Source organism: Oreochromis aureus, linkage group 9 (assembly GCF_013358895.1).
Source record: "Oreochromis aureus strain Israel breed Guangdong linkage group 9, ZZ_aureus, whole genome shotgun sequence".
NCBI lineage: Eukaryota > Metazoa > Chordata > Actinopteri > Cichliformes > Cichlidae > Oreochromis > Oreochromis aureus.
Genome location: NC_052950.1, coordinates 17,874,214 through 17,888,766, shown reverse-complemented (window position 1 = coordinate 17,888,766; position 14,553 = coordinate 17,874,214). Strand labels below are relative to the sequence as shown.

Below are 14,553 nucleotides of genomic sequence, written 5' to 3'. Positions count from 1 at the left end.
ATAATCCTCTTTTATTTCATCATAGCTGATCAGTTGGCAGCTACACTGACTTGCTGAACAACAGTTGTCTATGTTTTCTTTAAAGTGCTGGTCTACCTCCTGGGTTTCTGCACAGTGCAGACCCTGTTTGATTTCAGCAGTGGGAACCATTCATTATAGCTAATTGAATTTGAGTTTTATCTTGGATGAGCACCGTGGTTCAAATTGGACAGTGTACTTTTTTACTTGATCTAGCTACACTGTAACATACCTAAACTATGGGACACTTCTATCCAAGCAGGAGCAACACAGTAAATGTAATTTATTAATGCAGTCACAAGCTGACATCTGAGTTTAGTTTAGGCATGCCAGATGACTGGATACCCAGCTCAGCCATAAGTTAAAGGTCACTGCTGCAGTTATGTGGACCTGAGAGCTCCCAAGTGGTTGGTTTCACCCCATTGAGCATAGAGCACCCAGTGGCCAGTTACATGTTAATAATCAACAGCTCAGCGGCTCCTTTCAGCAGGCCGGAGTTATGCAACAGAAATGTTGTGCAAATACAAAGAAACCAAAAACTCTTGGTTTCTGCTCACACTGACAATTTACATTGTACAAGTATCACTATATTCTTAACCTTACTTAGTAATGGTGCTGATATACGTTCGGGTGTGACTTTTTGTATTTTTCCCAGTTAGACAAATATAGATAAAAATCTTGTCTGACTCTGAAATGCACCTGAACATCAGCTTTCAGTTGCTCTTTGTCGCCACATAATTGCTTGTGTCATCTGTGTGTGCACTTTCAGAGACTTGAGACCTGCACTCTAGTGTGCAAAGGTTTTATTAGCCAAAACGGGTGAAAAGTGATTAAAAAGGCACAGGAAAACTGTGTTTCTAAGTAAAGATGGAGGAGGGGAAGAGACAGCCAAACAGTAAGAACAACGGCAGAGACAGCAGCAATGGCAGACCTAAGAACGGCTTACCAAACGTAACACTTGATACAATAACCTGGAGCACATACAAATGCAACCTGAAGATACAAGGGAACAGCTAGCAGGAGGGCTCCCTTACAATATAGTTTTCAATTTTCCGACATGTTGACATGATGAAGTACGGGGTGAAAAACATAGATGGATAAAAGGTCATATTTGGCGGTGCAACATGCCTTTGTTTGGTAAGATCCTTGAGGGGTGACTTCCCAGTTAACAAAGTCATTATCTTTTAATCTTAGGAACATCTCCGGCTCACTTCCCTATTCCTTACTCAGACCATAGTGGTCAGCTTGTCGATGAGATCGTCAATGGTGTAGACCATAAGCTTGATGTCGTCCTTGTCAGACATGCGGTGCTGGCCGTGTCGTCGGAGGATGACGTCCACGTCGGAGCTGAGGACGCGCTCTGCAACCTGCATGGAGATGTGCCAGGGGACGTCCTCGTCTTTGAGCCCATGAATGAGCCGCACGGGGCAGGTGATGGGGATGGGACTCTGGAGAACACAGTGATTTTCTGCCTCACGCAAAAAGTCCATGCTAAACTTGTAAACACCCTCCTCCGTGTGTTTGGTGGGTATAGTCCACTCCCCCTTGGCCTCAAACTCCTTGCGTGTCTGCATTTGAACACAGAGATATCACACTTAGATGAGAAAATACTTGAAACAAAAAAGAATTACACATGTTATTGTATTTTATATTCTCACCTCAAGCGGAAGAGAGTTGAACGCTGTGACAAGATGATCAGCGGCAGTGGAGATGCCCACTAGCGCAGCTGTCTTCTCTGGTCTGGCAATGGCTGCCAGCAGCATGAGCCAACCACCTATACTGGAACCAACCAGTATCTACAAGATGGCAAAAACACCACAAATTAAATATAGCTCAACTGATAATTGGAAAAAAAAAAACTAAACAAAACCCCCAAAACAAAAAAAACAAAAAACTTGGATACCTCACTTCAAACATTTTTAGGAAACCACACACTAATGCAGTAGAACGGTTGAAAACAAAAGCTGTGGTATAAATGCGGTAACAGTGCCATCTTCTGATGAAATGGTGGAAAAGGAACACTGGAGGTGGAATTTAGAAAGATTTTACATCTCTGTTATTGATTTGCTCATGAACCCCTTTTAGTTACTGCAAATAACAATTTTAAATTCACCCATTTAAGGTTCACTAAACATGCTCCCAGCCCTATTTTGCCTTTACTTCTTAGCTTTGGATTCACTGTGCAGAATAACGTTAAGTGCTGAGTTTGACACTAGAAGGCTATTTTCAGATTCATCTGCTGAAGAGGGAGATTTTCTCCGTGTCCACCTTCAACAACGGCAGAATTTCAGGACATTACAAGTAGCTGTGGCTACAGCCAGCTATGGCTGAGTATGCAGCTCACACGTAAATGTGGAGATTTGAAGCCTCCAGCACACAAACTCTAGGGAAGGGTTTTCAATGCAGCAGCAGAAATGCCATGCTCAGCAACTGACCTTATGAATATTTTTGTAAATTTATAAGATCAGAATTTTTCAGTAGAGGACAATAAGATATTCTTTAGGTTTTAAATTGGGGAAGATTTTGCATGTCATGTACATGTGTCAACTTATTTTAGGTATTTTGTATGCGTTTTATCAGTCTACAGTCATGTGAAAAAAAATATAAAGCTTTAACTGGACTCTCTGGAGTCCTGTACCGCTTAATTTTATCCTCTTGCGGAGCCACGCACTGTTCCCCATCACTTCTGCTATGTTTCTGTTGCTCTCTGACGACCTGCGATCAGCTTCTGTATCATACCGTCTCAAGCTTTATTTTGAGGATCATTGTTAATCAGACATAAACCCAGCACTGTCAGTGAAAGACCCCACAACTTCCCAGCCTAAAATGAGACTCATCCTTATTTAAAAAAACATTTACAGGATTGTGCACCGTCAATGGAGTCAGTGGGTCAAATTTCCAACACATATGTAGCTCAACACTATCCTTACTTAGCAGGCTGGGTCTCCTGTAACTTCCTCCTCATCCCCAAAACGTAGTTTACGCTGCAGGAGACTCATCATGAATGTGCATAAGTATAGAAGTGGGACATCATGACGATACTACCACAATACTTCACTCATGATATGACAGTATTTGTCTATTTAATATTTTTGCAATATGCTGAGTACTAGAATAACAATCACCTCCCTTTACCAATATTTGTTTTATCCAACAAGATAAAATGACCTTTATTTATTTACTTATTTATTTTATTTTTGCAGCAAAATGAGATTGGCAAGCATACCTGCATTTTTTGGTAAAACCTACTATAAATGTTGCCATAAGACAGAGTGAGTCTGGTAATTACCAACTTCAAATACACTGAAACATGTGATGATGCATTACTTATCTGTAGGTTATTAAAAACAACATATAGGTGCAATTTAACAAATTGAAGAAATGATTGAAGCTCTATTGCTGGGTCCTGCATTTGGGTCCTTCTTTTCAAGGTTTCACATATGCATGCATGCAAACCTTTTAAGTTTTGTTTGTCTGATGTTACTGGTCTAATGAAAACCTTTGAGGATTATTCTCAGGAACCTGATAACTGAAACAAATCCTAAAGCAGGACCAATGACCAAGCCTGCCGTTCAAAATTTATATAACTTGACTGATTACTTACCTCCTCTAACTAGCAATGGAATTAGCCTAGGAAATATTTACCTGTGGCCCCTCTGCTAATTCATCCAACACAAAAAGGACATCTTTTTTCCAGGTACCAATAGTTCCTTCTGATAGCACACCTTCTGAGGCTCCATGTCCTGTGTAATCAAACCTGGAAAACAACAAACAGCACAAAGTGGGTGAATATCTGAAGCTAAAACGATGGCAAGTCATACAAGGCTACAGACAAGTTTATGTGGACCTGACAAGCCTCTTATTGTTCAGAACTTGAGCCACTTGTTTAACCAGGAACTTCAGACTTTACACGATGAAAGGTGGCGGTATTTTTAGGATAATTAAATTATTCATTAATTCATTCCTCTGTGCTTTAACAGACAACTATTGTACATTACCTTTCTTATTCATTTTTCTTTCCATCATATAACTAACTCACTTTTTTCTTCCTGACATTTGTTCTGCTGTAACAAGGGAATTTCCCCAGTGTGGGATTAATTTAATCTATCAATTAATCTATATATCTTTCCATATAGCTATAATACTTTGGGTTTCAGTTTACTTACTAGATCTTGTTTTGGTTTCAGCTAATAAAAAAGATGCATCCCTGCAAAAAAAGTCTCAGTTACTGTATATTCAAAAGGTTTATAGAAAATGATATTGTGTGCAAACAAAAACACCTTATAGCAACAGCGTATTTTTAATACTCTCCCACATATAGAGGACTTTTCTTTTCTTTAACATTAACAAGAACATTAAAAGACAACACAGTTGTACTTATTGGTCACTTGATTCTTGTTTGCAGATCAAATTTCTCTATTTTTAATTCTATATCAGTTGGATGATGTTTCCCCCCCCCCCAATTTATTTATTTCATTTGTGCTTCTTGCAGTCCTGTGTTTAGCTTTATTTTTTTAAACTTGATTTAATGCCATGCTCAGTATCGGGCTTCTCTCTCAGAGTAATATGTTTGGATAACTTACCTGAGGCATGAGTGTCCCAGTGACCTACAGAACTCTTCCAGCGCCTCAGCTTTCTGTCCATTCATGTTGGAGCCATAACCTGGGAGGAAAACCACACCTGGGCTCTTTCCCTTCACTCTTCTGTAGGCCAGCTTTGGGAGATCTGGTCGTGAAGCATACTGAACCGAAGATTTGTGCCTCCTGGGTTCTGTTTCACAGAGCATTAGTTTTGTTATTTATTGACATTGAATATTATTTATTGATACTGAATTTGTCACATTAATGACTCCCTGTACAGAATTTTCGCTCAGTTTGGCGAACTTTGCTGGACACATGTCATGCCCCGCGTAGGATAAAGCTCATCTCGATGCAAGAGCATGGGCGTTTCTTTCACATCGCTGGCATTTACTCAAGCGAGGGTAATTAGCTTCCTAAGCATTTTAGAAATGCTACAAAATTTGACCAAAAATGGCGCAAAAGCATTCCGAGCGTTAACATTTCGCCGTTCATGTCCGAAAAATCTTTAGGACGACGCAGTCTGTGCGAGCCACACCCCCTCCGACGTGTTTAAATACCTCTGTAAGGCACACGAGCGTTACCAAATGTTCCTGCCATAAGAGGACACCTCAACAAACCTTCCAGACGCTTTGAAGACAGAGCTGCGAGCCCCCCATTGCTTAAAATCTGTGAAAGTCCTCTGCGGCAAGACCTCAGCGCGACGGCTGCCATACTGCTCCGAGACCACTGAGGAAACATCGCGAGAGTTGGAGCCGCGAGTCTCGTTTCAAGCCGCACAACAGTTGTAGTTCAAAGTAGATGTACATTGCGTCCTGTACTACATTCCTTTACTTCAGTGGAAATATACTGCCTTAGCAGTAAAAGCCACGCATTTAAACGTGCACTAAAAGTATAATGAAGAAAAAAAGTGTAGAGATTTACACATTTGGGTGGTTGGGGGTACCTCAAAAGGCTATTAAAGTGGAGTACTTGGGGAAAATGTCGTCACCTCCACCAGTGCAGTAACGCTTCTTTATCTTGGCAATCACGAAAAAATATCTTTAATCTGAAGTTTGTTATTATTTCTCTAAAACAAGCATACTGTAACCAGAAGCCCTTTTTGGTCACTCTTTAATTCTTAAGTGCATTCACTGAACTGACAGCAACACTCAGACTTAGTAATACTAGCTCAACAACGGATTTTGTTAAAAAAAAAAAAGACTAGATAGATAATAATAATCAGTGTGCAGATTATCACACCTGTAGTGCACACATGTATTCAACTTAATAACTACAGAAAAATAGAAAACAAACAACCACACATAAAAGTAAACAGTGAGGTCTCTTTACATACAACTATGTATTATATTACGTATATATTTAAGAAAAAGGTCCCACATTGTATAAGCAACGCTCTTCTAAAATAAATATCCCAATGAAATCAAAATAGCTGTTATGAGAAATACTGCTTTTATTTATGAGTAAATATCATCTTTCATGTTGTAGTTTTATAGTGTTTTTTAAAGTGTTTGTGCAGTGTCATGCATCATGTTTGATTTATTTGAATAAAATCAGCACTTTAATATTAAATATAACAGAAGCCACATGCCTAAAAAAGGAAAAACGAAAATATAACATTAAAGGTAACAGAATACTATAAAAACTAGTAAATGTACCACTTATTAACATTTCTATGCGGGTTTCACGCATGCATCTAGTGCTCGGGGTTAGCAGATGCGCGCTAAGCTGCAATCAGTGAAGCAGTGTTGCTATTTTAGTGTGGGTAGGGGTAACAGAGGGGGTGACACTGCTGTGGACATGGTAGCCGAGAAGTTGTTGTGACCGTCATGTGAAGTGTCAGTTTGTAACATGACTCAGAGCGTCACAGGCGGAAGGTCACGGAGCAGCAGAACGGAACGGAAGCGGGAGTAAAAAGCCTATCCGCCATTGTGGAATATGGTAAGGGATATTCCAGTAAGGCACTAGTCAGTTTGGGCTTGACTGATAAACACCATCTGTGGCAGGATCGGACACGTTAACTGACGCCCTCTCCGCAGACACAAAGTCGCTGTTTGTAACAGCCAAAAGCAGCTAATCGTCGTCAGGATCTGAGCACGGCAGGAGGAAAGGAAAAGGGAAAAAACGCCGCCTTGTAACGTTAATAGAGTGATTGGACAACCGAAGAGACGAGCCAGCAAAGCACCAAAGTGCAGAGAGGGAGAGAGAGGAAGCCGTGGACAGTCTCACAAACAGCCATCAGTTTCGGTTCCTGGAGGATGTCTGCGACTACCGTCGATCAGGTTCGTGTGTCGGAAGCGGAACGGTGCTACGGATTTAGCGGTGCGGCGGAATGAAACTTTGCCGACAACAGTTTGATCTGGCTCGGCAAACAGGCTCCAAAGTCTTTGATGTGTGATAGCTATTAGCTGTAATGTAGGCCGACTGTACTACTAATCAACTCTAGCTGTAGCCGGGTGGGTTTGCCAATGCGGCACCGTTTACTGGATGTCAGAGCGTTTGACATCCGGTCAATAACACGAAGCAACCTGTAAATTTTAGCATCCGGGCTGATGCTTCAGCCTGAGGTTGACTGGATCGTCGACTTATATATTTATTTGTGTAGGGATACAGCCTGCTCTGTCAGTGTGCGTCTGTTTCTTGTTTCCTGTCGTGATCTGATACTAGTCTCATTTCTCATTTCTTTTTTTATGTATTTTTTCTCAGAGACCTAAAGGACAAGGAAATAAAGGTAAGGCTTTATACTGTGGCGTTTCCAGTGTGGCACTGCAGGCTGTTTTCATGTCCAATTAGCCACCATGCTATTCAAAACTGTAGCTTATTTATGTTAGCCTTGTTTACTTTAGCTGCTGAAAACCTGTGAGTAAAATGTTTCTGATTACATCTTTCCTGCTGAATTTCTCGTATTGTTTCTGATCTTAGTGCAAAACGGATCAATGCATCAAAAGGATGGTGTAAATGATGATGATTTTGAGCCTTACCTCAGCAGCCAGACAAATCAGGTAAGGAGGCACACGAGTACCACGTTAATGAACAAATTATTTGCACATAGAATTTTCTTGCTAGTTTGTTGTCACTCCGTATAACCTGACTTTTTTTCTTTTTCTTTTTTTTTTGCCACACAGAGTAACAGCTATCCACCAATGTCTGATCCCTACATGCCCAGCTACTATGCTCCATCCATTGGTTTCCCTTACTCTCTGGGGGAGGCTGCTTGGTCCACAGCAGGAGACCCACCTATGCCCTACCTAACTACCTATGGACAGATGAGCAACGGCGAGCCACACTTCATCCCTGATGGTGTTTTCAGTCAACCGGGTGCCCTGGGAAACACCCCTCCCTTCCTTGGGCAGCACGGCTTCAACTTTTTCCCGGGCAATGCAGACTTTTCCACCTGGGGTACTAGTGTCTCTCAGGGCCAGTCCACACAGAGCTCAGTCTACAGCAATAGCTATGGGTATGCCCCGAGCTCGCTGGGTCGAGCCATCACGGACGGACAGGCGGGCTTTGGAAGCGACACCCAGCTCAGTAAGGTCCCGGTGCTGAACAGCATTGAGCAGGGTATGACGGGGCTAAAGCTGGGTACAGACATGGTGGCAGCTGTCACCAAAACTGTGGGCTCACCTTTAGGAGGCACAGCAGGTATGAGCAGCATGTCGGCCAGCAACCTCCCTCCGTCTGTCAGCTCCTCTGCACCTAAACCCGCTTCCTGGGCAGCTATTGCCAAGAAGCCGGCCAAACCACAACCCAAGGTCAAACCCAAAGCCAACATGGGGATAGGGGGAGGCGCCGCTATTCCCCCACCCCCTATAAAGCACAATATGAACATTGGTACTTGGGATGATAAGGGCTCTCTGAACAAGCCCCCATTAGCTCAGACTATGATGCCCCCCCAGCCTCTGGTGCAGCAGCCTCTCCTTGGTCAGCCACAGCCCTTACTGCAGAACCCTTTACCCCCTCAGCCTCAGCACCAGCACCAGCCCCAGCACCAACACCAACCCTTCCAACTCCAGTCTCTCCAGTCCCCTCAACACCCCCAGCCTCTGCCCCCTGGTCCTCCACACCTGCACCTTCCTTCCCAACCCCCTCAGGCTCTTCATCAGCAACAACCCCAACAACCTGGCCCGCCCCCTAACCGCTGGGTGGCTCCGAGGAACCGTGGCGAGGGCTTTGGTCTTTGTGTTGGAATCCCACCGAGTGCCTCCCCTTGCTCTGGAGAAGTGCACCCAGTGCTGGAGAAACTTCGTGCCCTCAACAACTACAACCCCAAAGACTTTGACTGGAACTTGAAAAATGGGCGCGTTTTCATTATCAAGAGCTATTCAGAAGATGACATCCACCGCTCAATCAAGTACTCTATCTGGTGCAGTACAGAACATGGCAACAAGCGCCTGGATGGTGCTTACCGCTCCCTGGGCAACAAGGGGCCCCTGTACTTGTTGTTCAGTGTCAACGGCAGTGGGCACTTCTGTGGCGTAGCTGAAATGCGCTCACCGGTGGACTACAATGCCTATGCAGGCGTCTGGTCTCAGGATAAGTGGAAGGGCAAGTTTGAGGTAAAGTGGATTTTCATCAAAGACGTGCCCAACAACCAGCTGCGTCACATCCGGCTGGAGAACAATGACAACAAGCCAGTGACCAACTCCAGGGACACTCAGGAAGTGCCTCTGGAGAAGGCCAAACAAGTGCTTAAAGTTATCGCCACTTACAAGCATACCACCTCAATCTTTGATGACTTTGCACATTATGAGAAACGTCAGGAAGAGGAGGAGGCTCTGAGGAAGGTGAGATAATACATACTTTAAGAGCCCTGTCCTCTGTAAATATCTTGTTTGCATGTGCCAAGGTAGTTCAGTTTTATCGCCCTTTAATTCAAAGGGAGGCTAACTTTCACAGAGTCACTGCTGCAGGCTGTTGTCAGACTGTAATCAGCTGATCTTGTTCCACCTGCTCAGGGGTTGTAACATCCTGTTGCTGAATGAACAGTCTGCTGAAAATGGAAGTTCCCAGAGGCCTGTCAGCAGATTGACATGGCACCATTACTCATAAGCAGGCTCAAGAAAACACTGATTTCTCATCAGCCATCTCATGCTGCTGAGATTGCGATGATCTGCCCAAATGGAGCTGGATGCATTAAGGTTTTCTGAAATAGTCCAGATTCCTGGCATTCCTTCAGCCAGACAAAGGCAGATGTAGGCTCCGATCTTCCTTTGAACACCGAGCCCCTCTGCTTTCCACAGGCTCCTCATGCTTTATTAGCCTTTACCAACATAAGCTCCTGGCCTACAAACTGTCTGCAAATTGCCACGGCACAGTCGGCGCAGTTTGCCAGGAATATGTATTCTAAAAATGCACGGTGAGATTGTAAGTAAAAATGAGAAAAGCAAGCACAGAATAAGCTTCTCATTGGGGAAACTAAAATATGTTGCTGTGGTAATAACAGTGGTGTACCACAAATGTAGTGAAAACTCTGTGGGAGGCTGCTGCTGTGGAAAAACATCAGCCAAAAAGGCAAACAACATGGTATCACTGATAGCTTTCTGCTGCATCCATTCTTAGATTCACCGGTATGCTAATCTAATTGCGTTTAGAAACCTACCCCATCCCACGACCCACTCCCTTCTTTTCCACCTACTCCCCCACTACTGGTGCTCTATTGATGCTGTATTGGCTGCTCACAGCTGACCTTGTTAATATGCGCTGGGTTACTTTCTCATAAATATTTCAAGTCAGTGTTTTCAGGCTTCTGAAAACAACCTGTCAGTAGAAAGCCAGTTTCATCCTGCGCCGTGCTGCTTTTTGTATCCCTAACCTCCTACATGACAGGATCGGCCGAGTGAGGGCTCCGCCTCCTAATGCTGACAAGGTTAATTGTTCTCTGTTGTTTGGCCAATCCTTCCTGAACTTTGAGAGGTGTCAAAGCAGCACAGCTACCTGCACAAAAAACACCTTGCCAGAGTGTTTTCTTTAGAGGTAACTTTGGATCTAAATGTTGTTACAGGATTTGATTAGCATAACTAATTTGGTAATTAATACTCAGAGGGAAGCTCCTTCTTTCCTGTGGTGTGGATGCTCATAACATGATGGGATGAATTCCACTCAGCTGTAATGCTTACAGTTATATGTGCCATACATAATACATTCCTCAATCTTAGCTGATTTTAAGGTGGAAAACCCCTTTTCTTACTACTTTTTACAAAGAAATGAATTACACGCTTCTTTTATATTAATGTGACCCCTTTTCATGCAGCGATATAGACCTATAAGTTAAGTCTTTTTGTGAAGCTTTCTGTGCTAAGAGCTGCTCTACTGGGGATAGAGTTACTCTGGGGCCTGGGTCTCTGTGGTTTTCCCAGAGCACTGATATGGACACCTTCAATGAGGTCACTATTCTGACTGAAAACTAGAGAAAACCATCAGCCTCTGGGGGTTATTTTGACTCCAATGCCCCACTGGCATTTTACCTATTTTAGTGTGTCTTTACCAACTCTTAGCCATTCCTGTTTTCTAAATCCTTGTGTATTTGTTTGTCATTACTCATGTTTTGTTGAGTATGGCTGTCTGGAACTTGGCTTTAGAGTTATTACTACAAGCTGAGTGTCGTTGCTTCAGTCTCATGCCAGTATAAACATATCTCGTTATTTGGTTAGTGCATACCTTAGGTCTTCTAAAGTCATTTTCTCTGTGTTTGTCTTACAGAGGACACTCACTCGCTTGCTGTCTCACTTATTTTTCCACCAAACACCAAAAGAGCTCAAGGCGTTTCTTACTTCAGTGACTGATTACTTGGCCTGTCAGTGTATTTTAAATAAATCAGCATGCCAACTATAGATCACTAAACAACAGTATGTGCTTTTTAGCCCTGTCTATAGAAGATATATTGTTTTATTTTTAAATTAACCATTTCTTTTTAATCTTTCAGGATTTTTCTGATGTCTTTAAGTGAAGCTGTGCTTGTATTTGTATAGTTTATACTGGATTGCAGTATTTAACACAGTATATATACATCGTTTTAGTATTCTGCCACTAACCTTTAAATATTTGGAACAGGAAGTCAAACTTTACATTTAGATCATTTATTTATAAAGGTGCATAACCAGGACACATGCATGTGTTTTCAAATGCCAGTGTCACTATACTCTTAAACACATGCGCTCTGGTAATTATTCTGTGGTGATTTTCTAACACACATTATTAAGAATTACATAAACTCTTAATTCATAAGTCAAGTATTGCTTATATATGTAGAATTCATATTAATGTGTATGTAAAGACATGAGATTTGCTGACTTGTTCAAAGGCAGTCCTTTGATACATGCCTTCTAAAAACTGTATTTTATTGTATTTTAATCTCTGACAATCATGTGATTATTAGTCTTTTGACAGACCTTTAGGACTTGACGTGTAAGTGTTACTGAGTTCAATCCCAACTTCTTTATGCACAGAAATGCATCTATATGTTGACAATATAGATGATTTAGGCTTCAATATATCTTTATTCCATTACGAAAAAGGGATGTTGCACTTTTTAGATGTTTTTTCTCCCTTGCTGCCCCAATTCCGGTACAATCCACTGATTATCTCTTTCTGTTTTTGTTGTTTGTTTTTTTTTCTTTTGCTAGGAGCGCAATAGAAATAAACCGTAACCTTCAAGCAAGCTGTCTGCTAGAACTGCAACACTAATGATGTAGGACCTTAAATCAAATTTGCCTAACGACAAGGAGGAAAGGCTTTCACAATCTTTCCGCTGAAGATGACAATGTATCTGAACACTTGAACATGACCATAGTTGGACTCATCTGTATCCGTTGACTGGTGCATCAAACCCCGTGTTCCTGTCTCACAAGAAAAAGAACGTAACCCACAATGAAAAACTCTGTCTTTAAAGCACTTTCAAGTCCTCAGCAGCCTCTACCAATACCCTTAACTCTCTAACTTTGTTCTTTGATTTTGTTTGTGAGCAACTAACTGACTAACCCGAGTAGTCAGATGATTTCACCAAGCTTATTTGTCCTTTTTTTTCTCTTTTCTCTTTTTTTTTTTTAAATGCCTCAAATGTTTGGGATATTGGTGAGCTTCATCAGGCCCAGAAGACAATTAAATATGATATGTATAAATTAGTCTTGTACTTGAATCTGTATTCAGCCATCTGATCCTCATCAGACAGAGGCTGGCGATGATTGACAGGTGGGATGAAATAATTGGGAAGCAGCCACAATCATGCCAATCATAGGATGTATCCTCCATCTACCTGTTTCCATCCTTTCTGCATTTGTTTCTGTGTACCAAAAGATAACAATTATGCAGCAGGCTGGCAAGTGCTGGCTAGTGCACATCTTTGGTTTTTTTTGCCCCCCCCTTTTTTCCTTGTGATTCTGTCATTCTGAAGTGCATTTGTCTGAGGAGAAAGCTGCTGCTGCTGCTGTGGTAGAACTATCGGCGGCCTTCGCTGGCCCCATGGTTGACTGTCTTAGCTCTGATGTTGGTGTACTCTACCGTACCTCAGGCCCAATCCGACTGTCTGTCCTCAACAACTCTTAGCACTTTTGGGAGAACCTCATCAACACCTGCTGGACTTGACAGAGATTCCTCCAAAAAGGCAAGACATCAACTGCAAGGATGTGACAGTTTTCTCCTCTAGGTAACTCACTAGCGAAATAAAAATTACTCATGTTTAGCGAAATCACTGCTTTTTGTGTCTTTTCTTATATTTGCCTCACAATGTGTACACACTGTGTTCTGCCTTTATAAATAATATGTTTTTTCAGTATTTAATGCATTCAATAATCTTAAAAAAAATCCACAAAAGCCCCTTACAATAAACAAGTACAGTAGCAGGAACTCTCCTTTCCGCATCAATCCCGCTTATTCTTCAGAGGTCGGACAATATGAGTAAATTAACAGCCAAGGGATGCCTGGATATTTATGAGGGGTGCATGAGGCAAGAAGCCTGCCTAAACCGTGTCAGTTAAGATCACGCTACACATGCACAGTATAAGAACCAACACTAGAATGTATGACATGACCGGTTGGCTTCATTGTAACCCAGGTTCTCTGAGTGGCTACAGGCTGCTCAGAAAGGCGTTCCAGTCAACACTTGATACACCCGAAAGAAAAAAAAACCTTAAAAACACTAAAGGGAAATGCATGCAGAAGACAAATCACAGGTAAAATACTTTACTACTCAACAGTTCAAACTTTGAAAGCATCAACATTCAGTTAGTGCAACATGAAATCAAACACTGAAGATAAGCTAATTTTTTAAGTTTTGCTTAGTAATGTTTTATTAAAACAACAACATGATCTCATTTACTTGTGATAATGCTAAAAGGTCAATGAAGGAAACATTTACTTATGCTGTGCCCACCCTAAGTTGCTTAACACAAGGTGTAAATATTTAGTTTTTTACTCCACATTTAAGATATAAAAAAGACTTAACAAAACTAAGAACGACAACAAAAAAATTACAATAATCTTAACAAACACAGGCAAATTAAAACCTTTTGTTACTCTGTCCAAAACAGTCAGTGTGTGGTTAGTGCACCTTGTCATAGTTTGAGTGTTTGTGGCTTGTTTATAGCTATACTAGAGAGACTTTTCAATTCAGTTCAATTCAATTTTATTTATACAGTGCCAAATCACAACAACCGTCGCCTCAAGGTGCTTTATATTGTAAGATAGACCCTACAATTATACATACAGAGAAAACCCAACAATCATATGACCCCCTATGAGCAAGCACTTTGGCGACAATGGGAAAGAAAAAAAACTCCCTTTTAACAGGAAAAACCTCCGTCAGAACCAGGCTCAGGGAGGAGCGGCCATCTGCCGCGACCCGTTGGGGTGCATTGGAATCATTTCACCTGGTTTCATTTACTGAACTGTTGTAATATTTCATAACAAAACGAGGATGAAAAAAAGCCCAAAAGATGTATACAGTAGTTGTGTATCAATTTTT

At 41.8% G+C, this 14,553-nt stretch overlaps 2 protein-coding genes across 3 annotated transcripts; one reads left to right on the top strand and one right to left on the bottom strand.

Moving 5' to 3' along the window:
- Nucleotides 1–804: 804 nt before the first annotated feature.
- On the bottom strand, nt 805–5,367 carry abhd10b (abhydrolase domain containing 10, depalmitoylase b). The gene is made up of 5 exons (XM_031739191.2): nt 5,216–5,367; nt 4,602–4,788; nt 3,664–3,775; nt 1,677–1,814; nt 805–1,586 (listed from the first exon to the last, which is right to left on the bottom strand). Exons 1-5 carry the CDS (start codon nt 5,334–5,336, stop codon nt 1,245–1,247), a joined length of 900 nt encoding a protein of 299 aa, XP_031595051.1. The 5' UTR covers nt 5,337–5,367; the 3' UTR covers nt 805–1,244.
- A 911-nt stretch (nt 5,368–6,278) lies between these two features.
- On the top strand, nt 6,279–13,281 carry ythdf3 (YTH N(6)-methyladenosine RNA binding protein 3). 2 transcript variants are annotated; one of them, XM_031739178.2, is made up of 6 exons: nt 6,279–6,536; nt 6,635–6,877; nt 7,302–7,326; nt 7,518–7,597; nt 7,721–9,379; nt 12,218–13,281. In XM_031739178.2, the coding sequence occupies exons 2-6, from the start codon at nt 6,854–6,856 to the stop codon at nt 12,239–12,241; spliced, it is 1,812 nt and encodes a 603-aa protein (XP_031595038.1). In that variant the 5' UTR covers nt 6,279–6,536; nt 6,635–6,853; the 3' UTR covers nt 12,242–13,281. The 2 variants fall into 2 exon arrangements, with proteins under 2 accessions (XP_031595038.1, XP_039473576.1); XM_039617642.1 differs by having other exon boundaries at nt 6,602–6,877.
- Nucleotides 13,282–14,553: the final 1,272 nt, after the last annotated feature.

Excerpts from the sequence above, each read along its gene's own strand:
- abhd10b (XM_031739191.2), bottom strand. The coding sequence starts at position 5,336 with ATGTTTCCTCAGTGGTCTCGGAGCAGTATGGCAGCCGTCGCGCTGAGG. Across the intron at positions 4,789-5,215 it reads GTCTTCAAAGCGTCTGGAAG|AACCCAGGAGGCACAAATCT; the intron begins GTTTGTTGAGGT and ends TCTGTGAAACAG. Across the intron at positions 1,815-3,663 it reads AATTAGCAGAGGGGCCACAG|ATACTGGTTGGTTCCAGTAT; the intron begins GTAAATATTTCC and ends GCCATCTTGTAG.
- ythdf3 (XM_031739178.2), top strand. The coding sequence starts at position 6,854 with ATGTCTGCGACTACCGTCGATCAG. Across the intron at positions 6,878-7,301 it reads CTGCGACTACCGTCGATCAG|AGACCTAAAGGACAAGGAAA; the intron begins GTTCGTGTGTCG and ends ATTTTTTCTCAG. Across the intron at positions 7,327-7,517 it reads TAAAGGACAAGGAAATAAAG|TGCAAAACGGATCAATGCAT; the intron begins GTAAGGCTTTAT and ends TTCTGATCTTAG.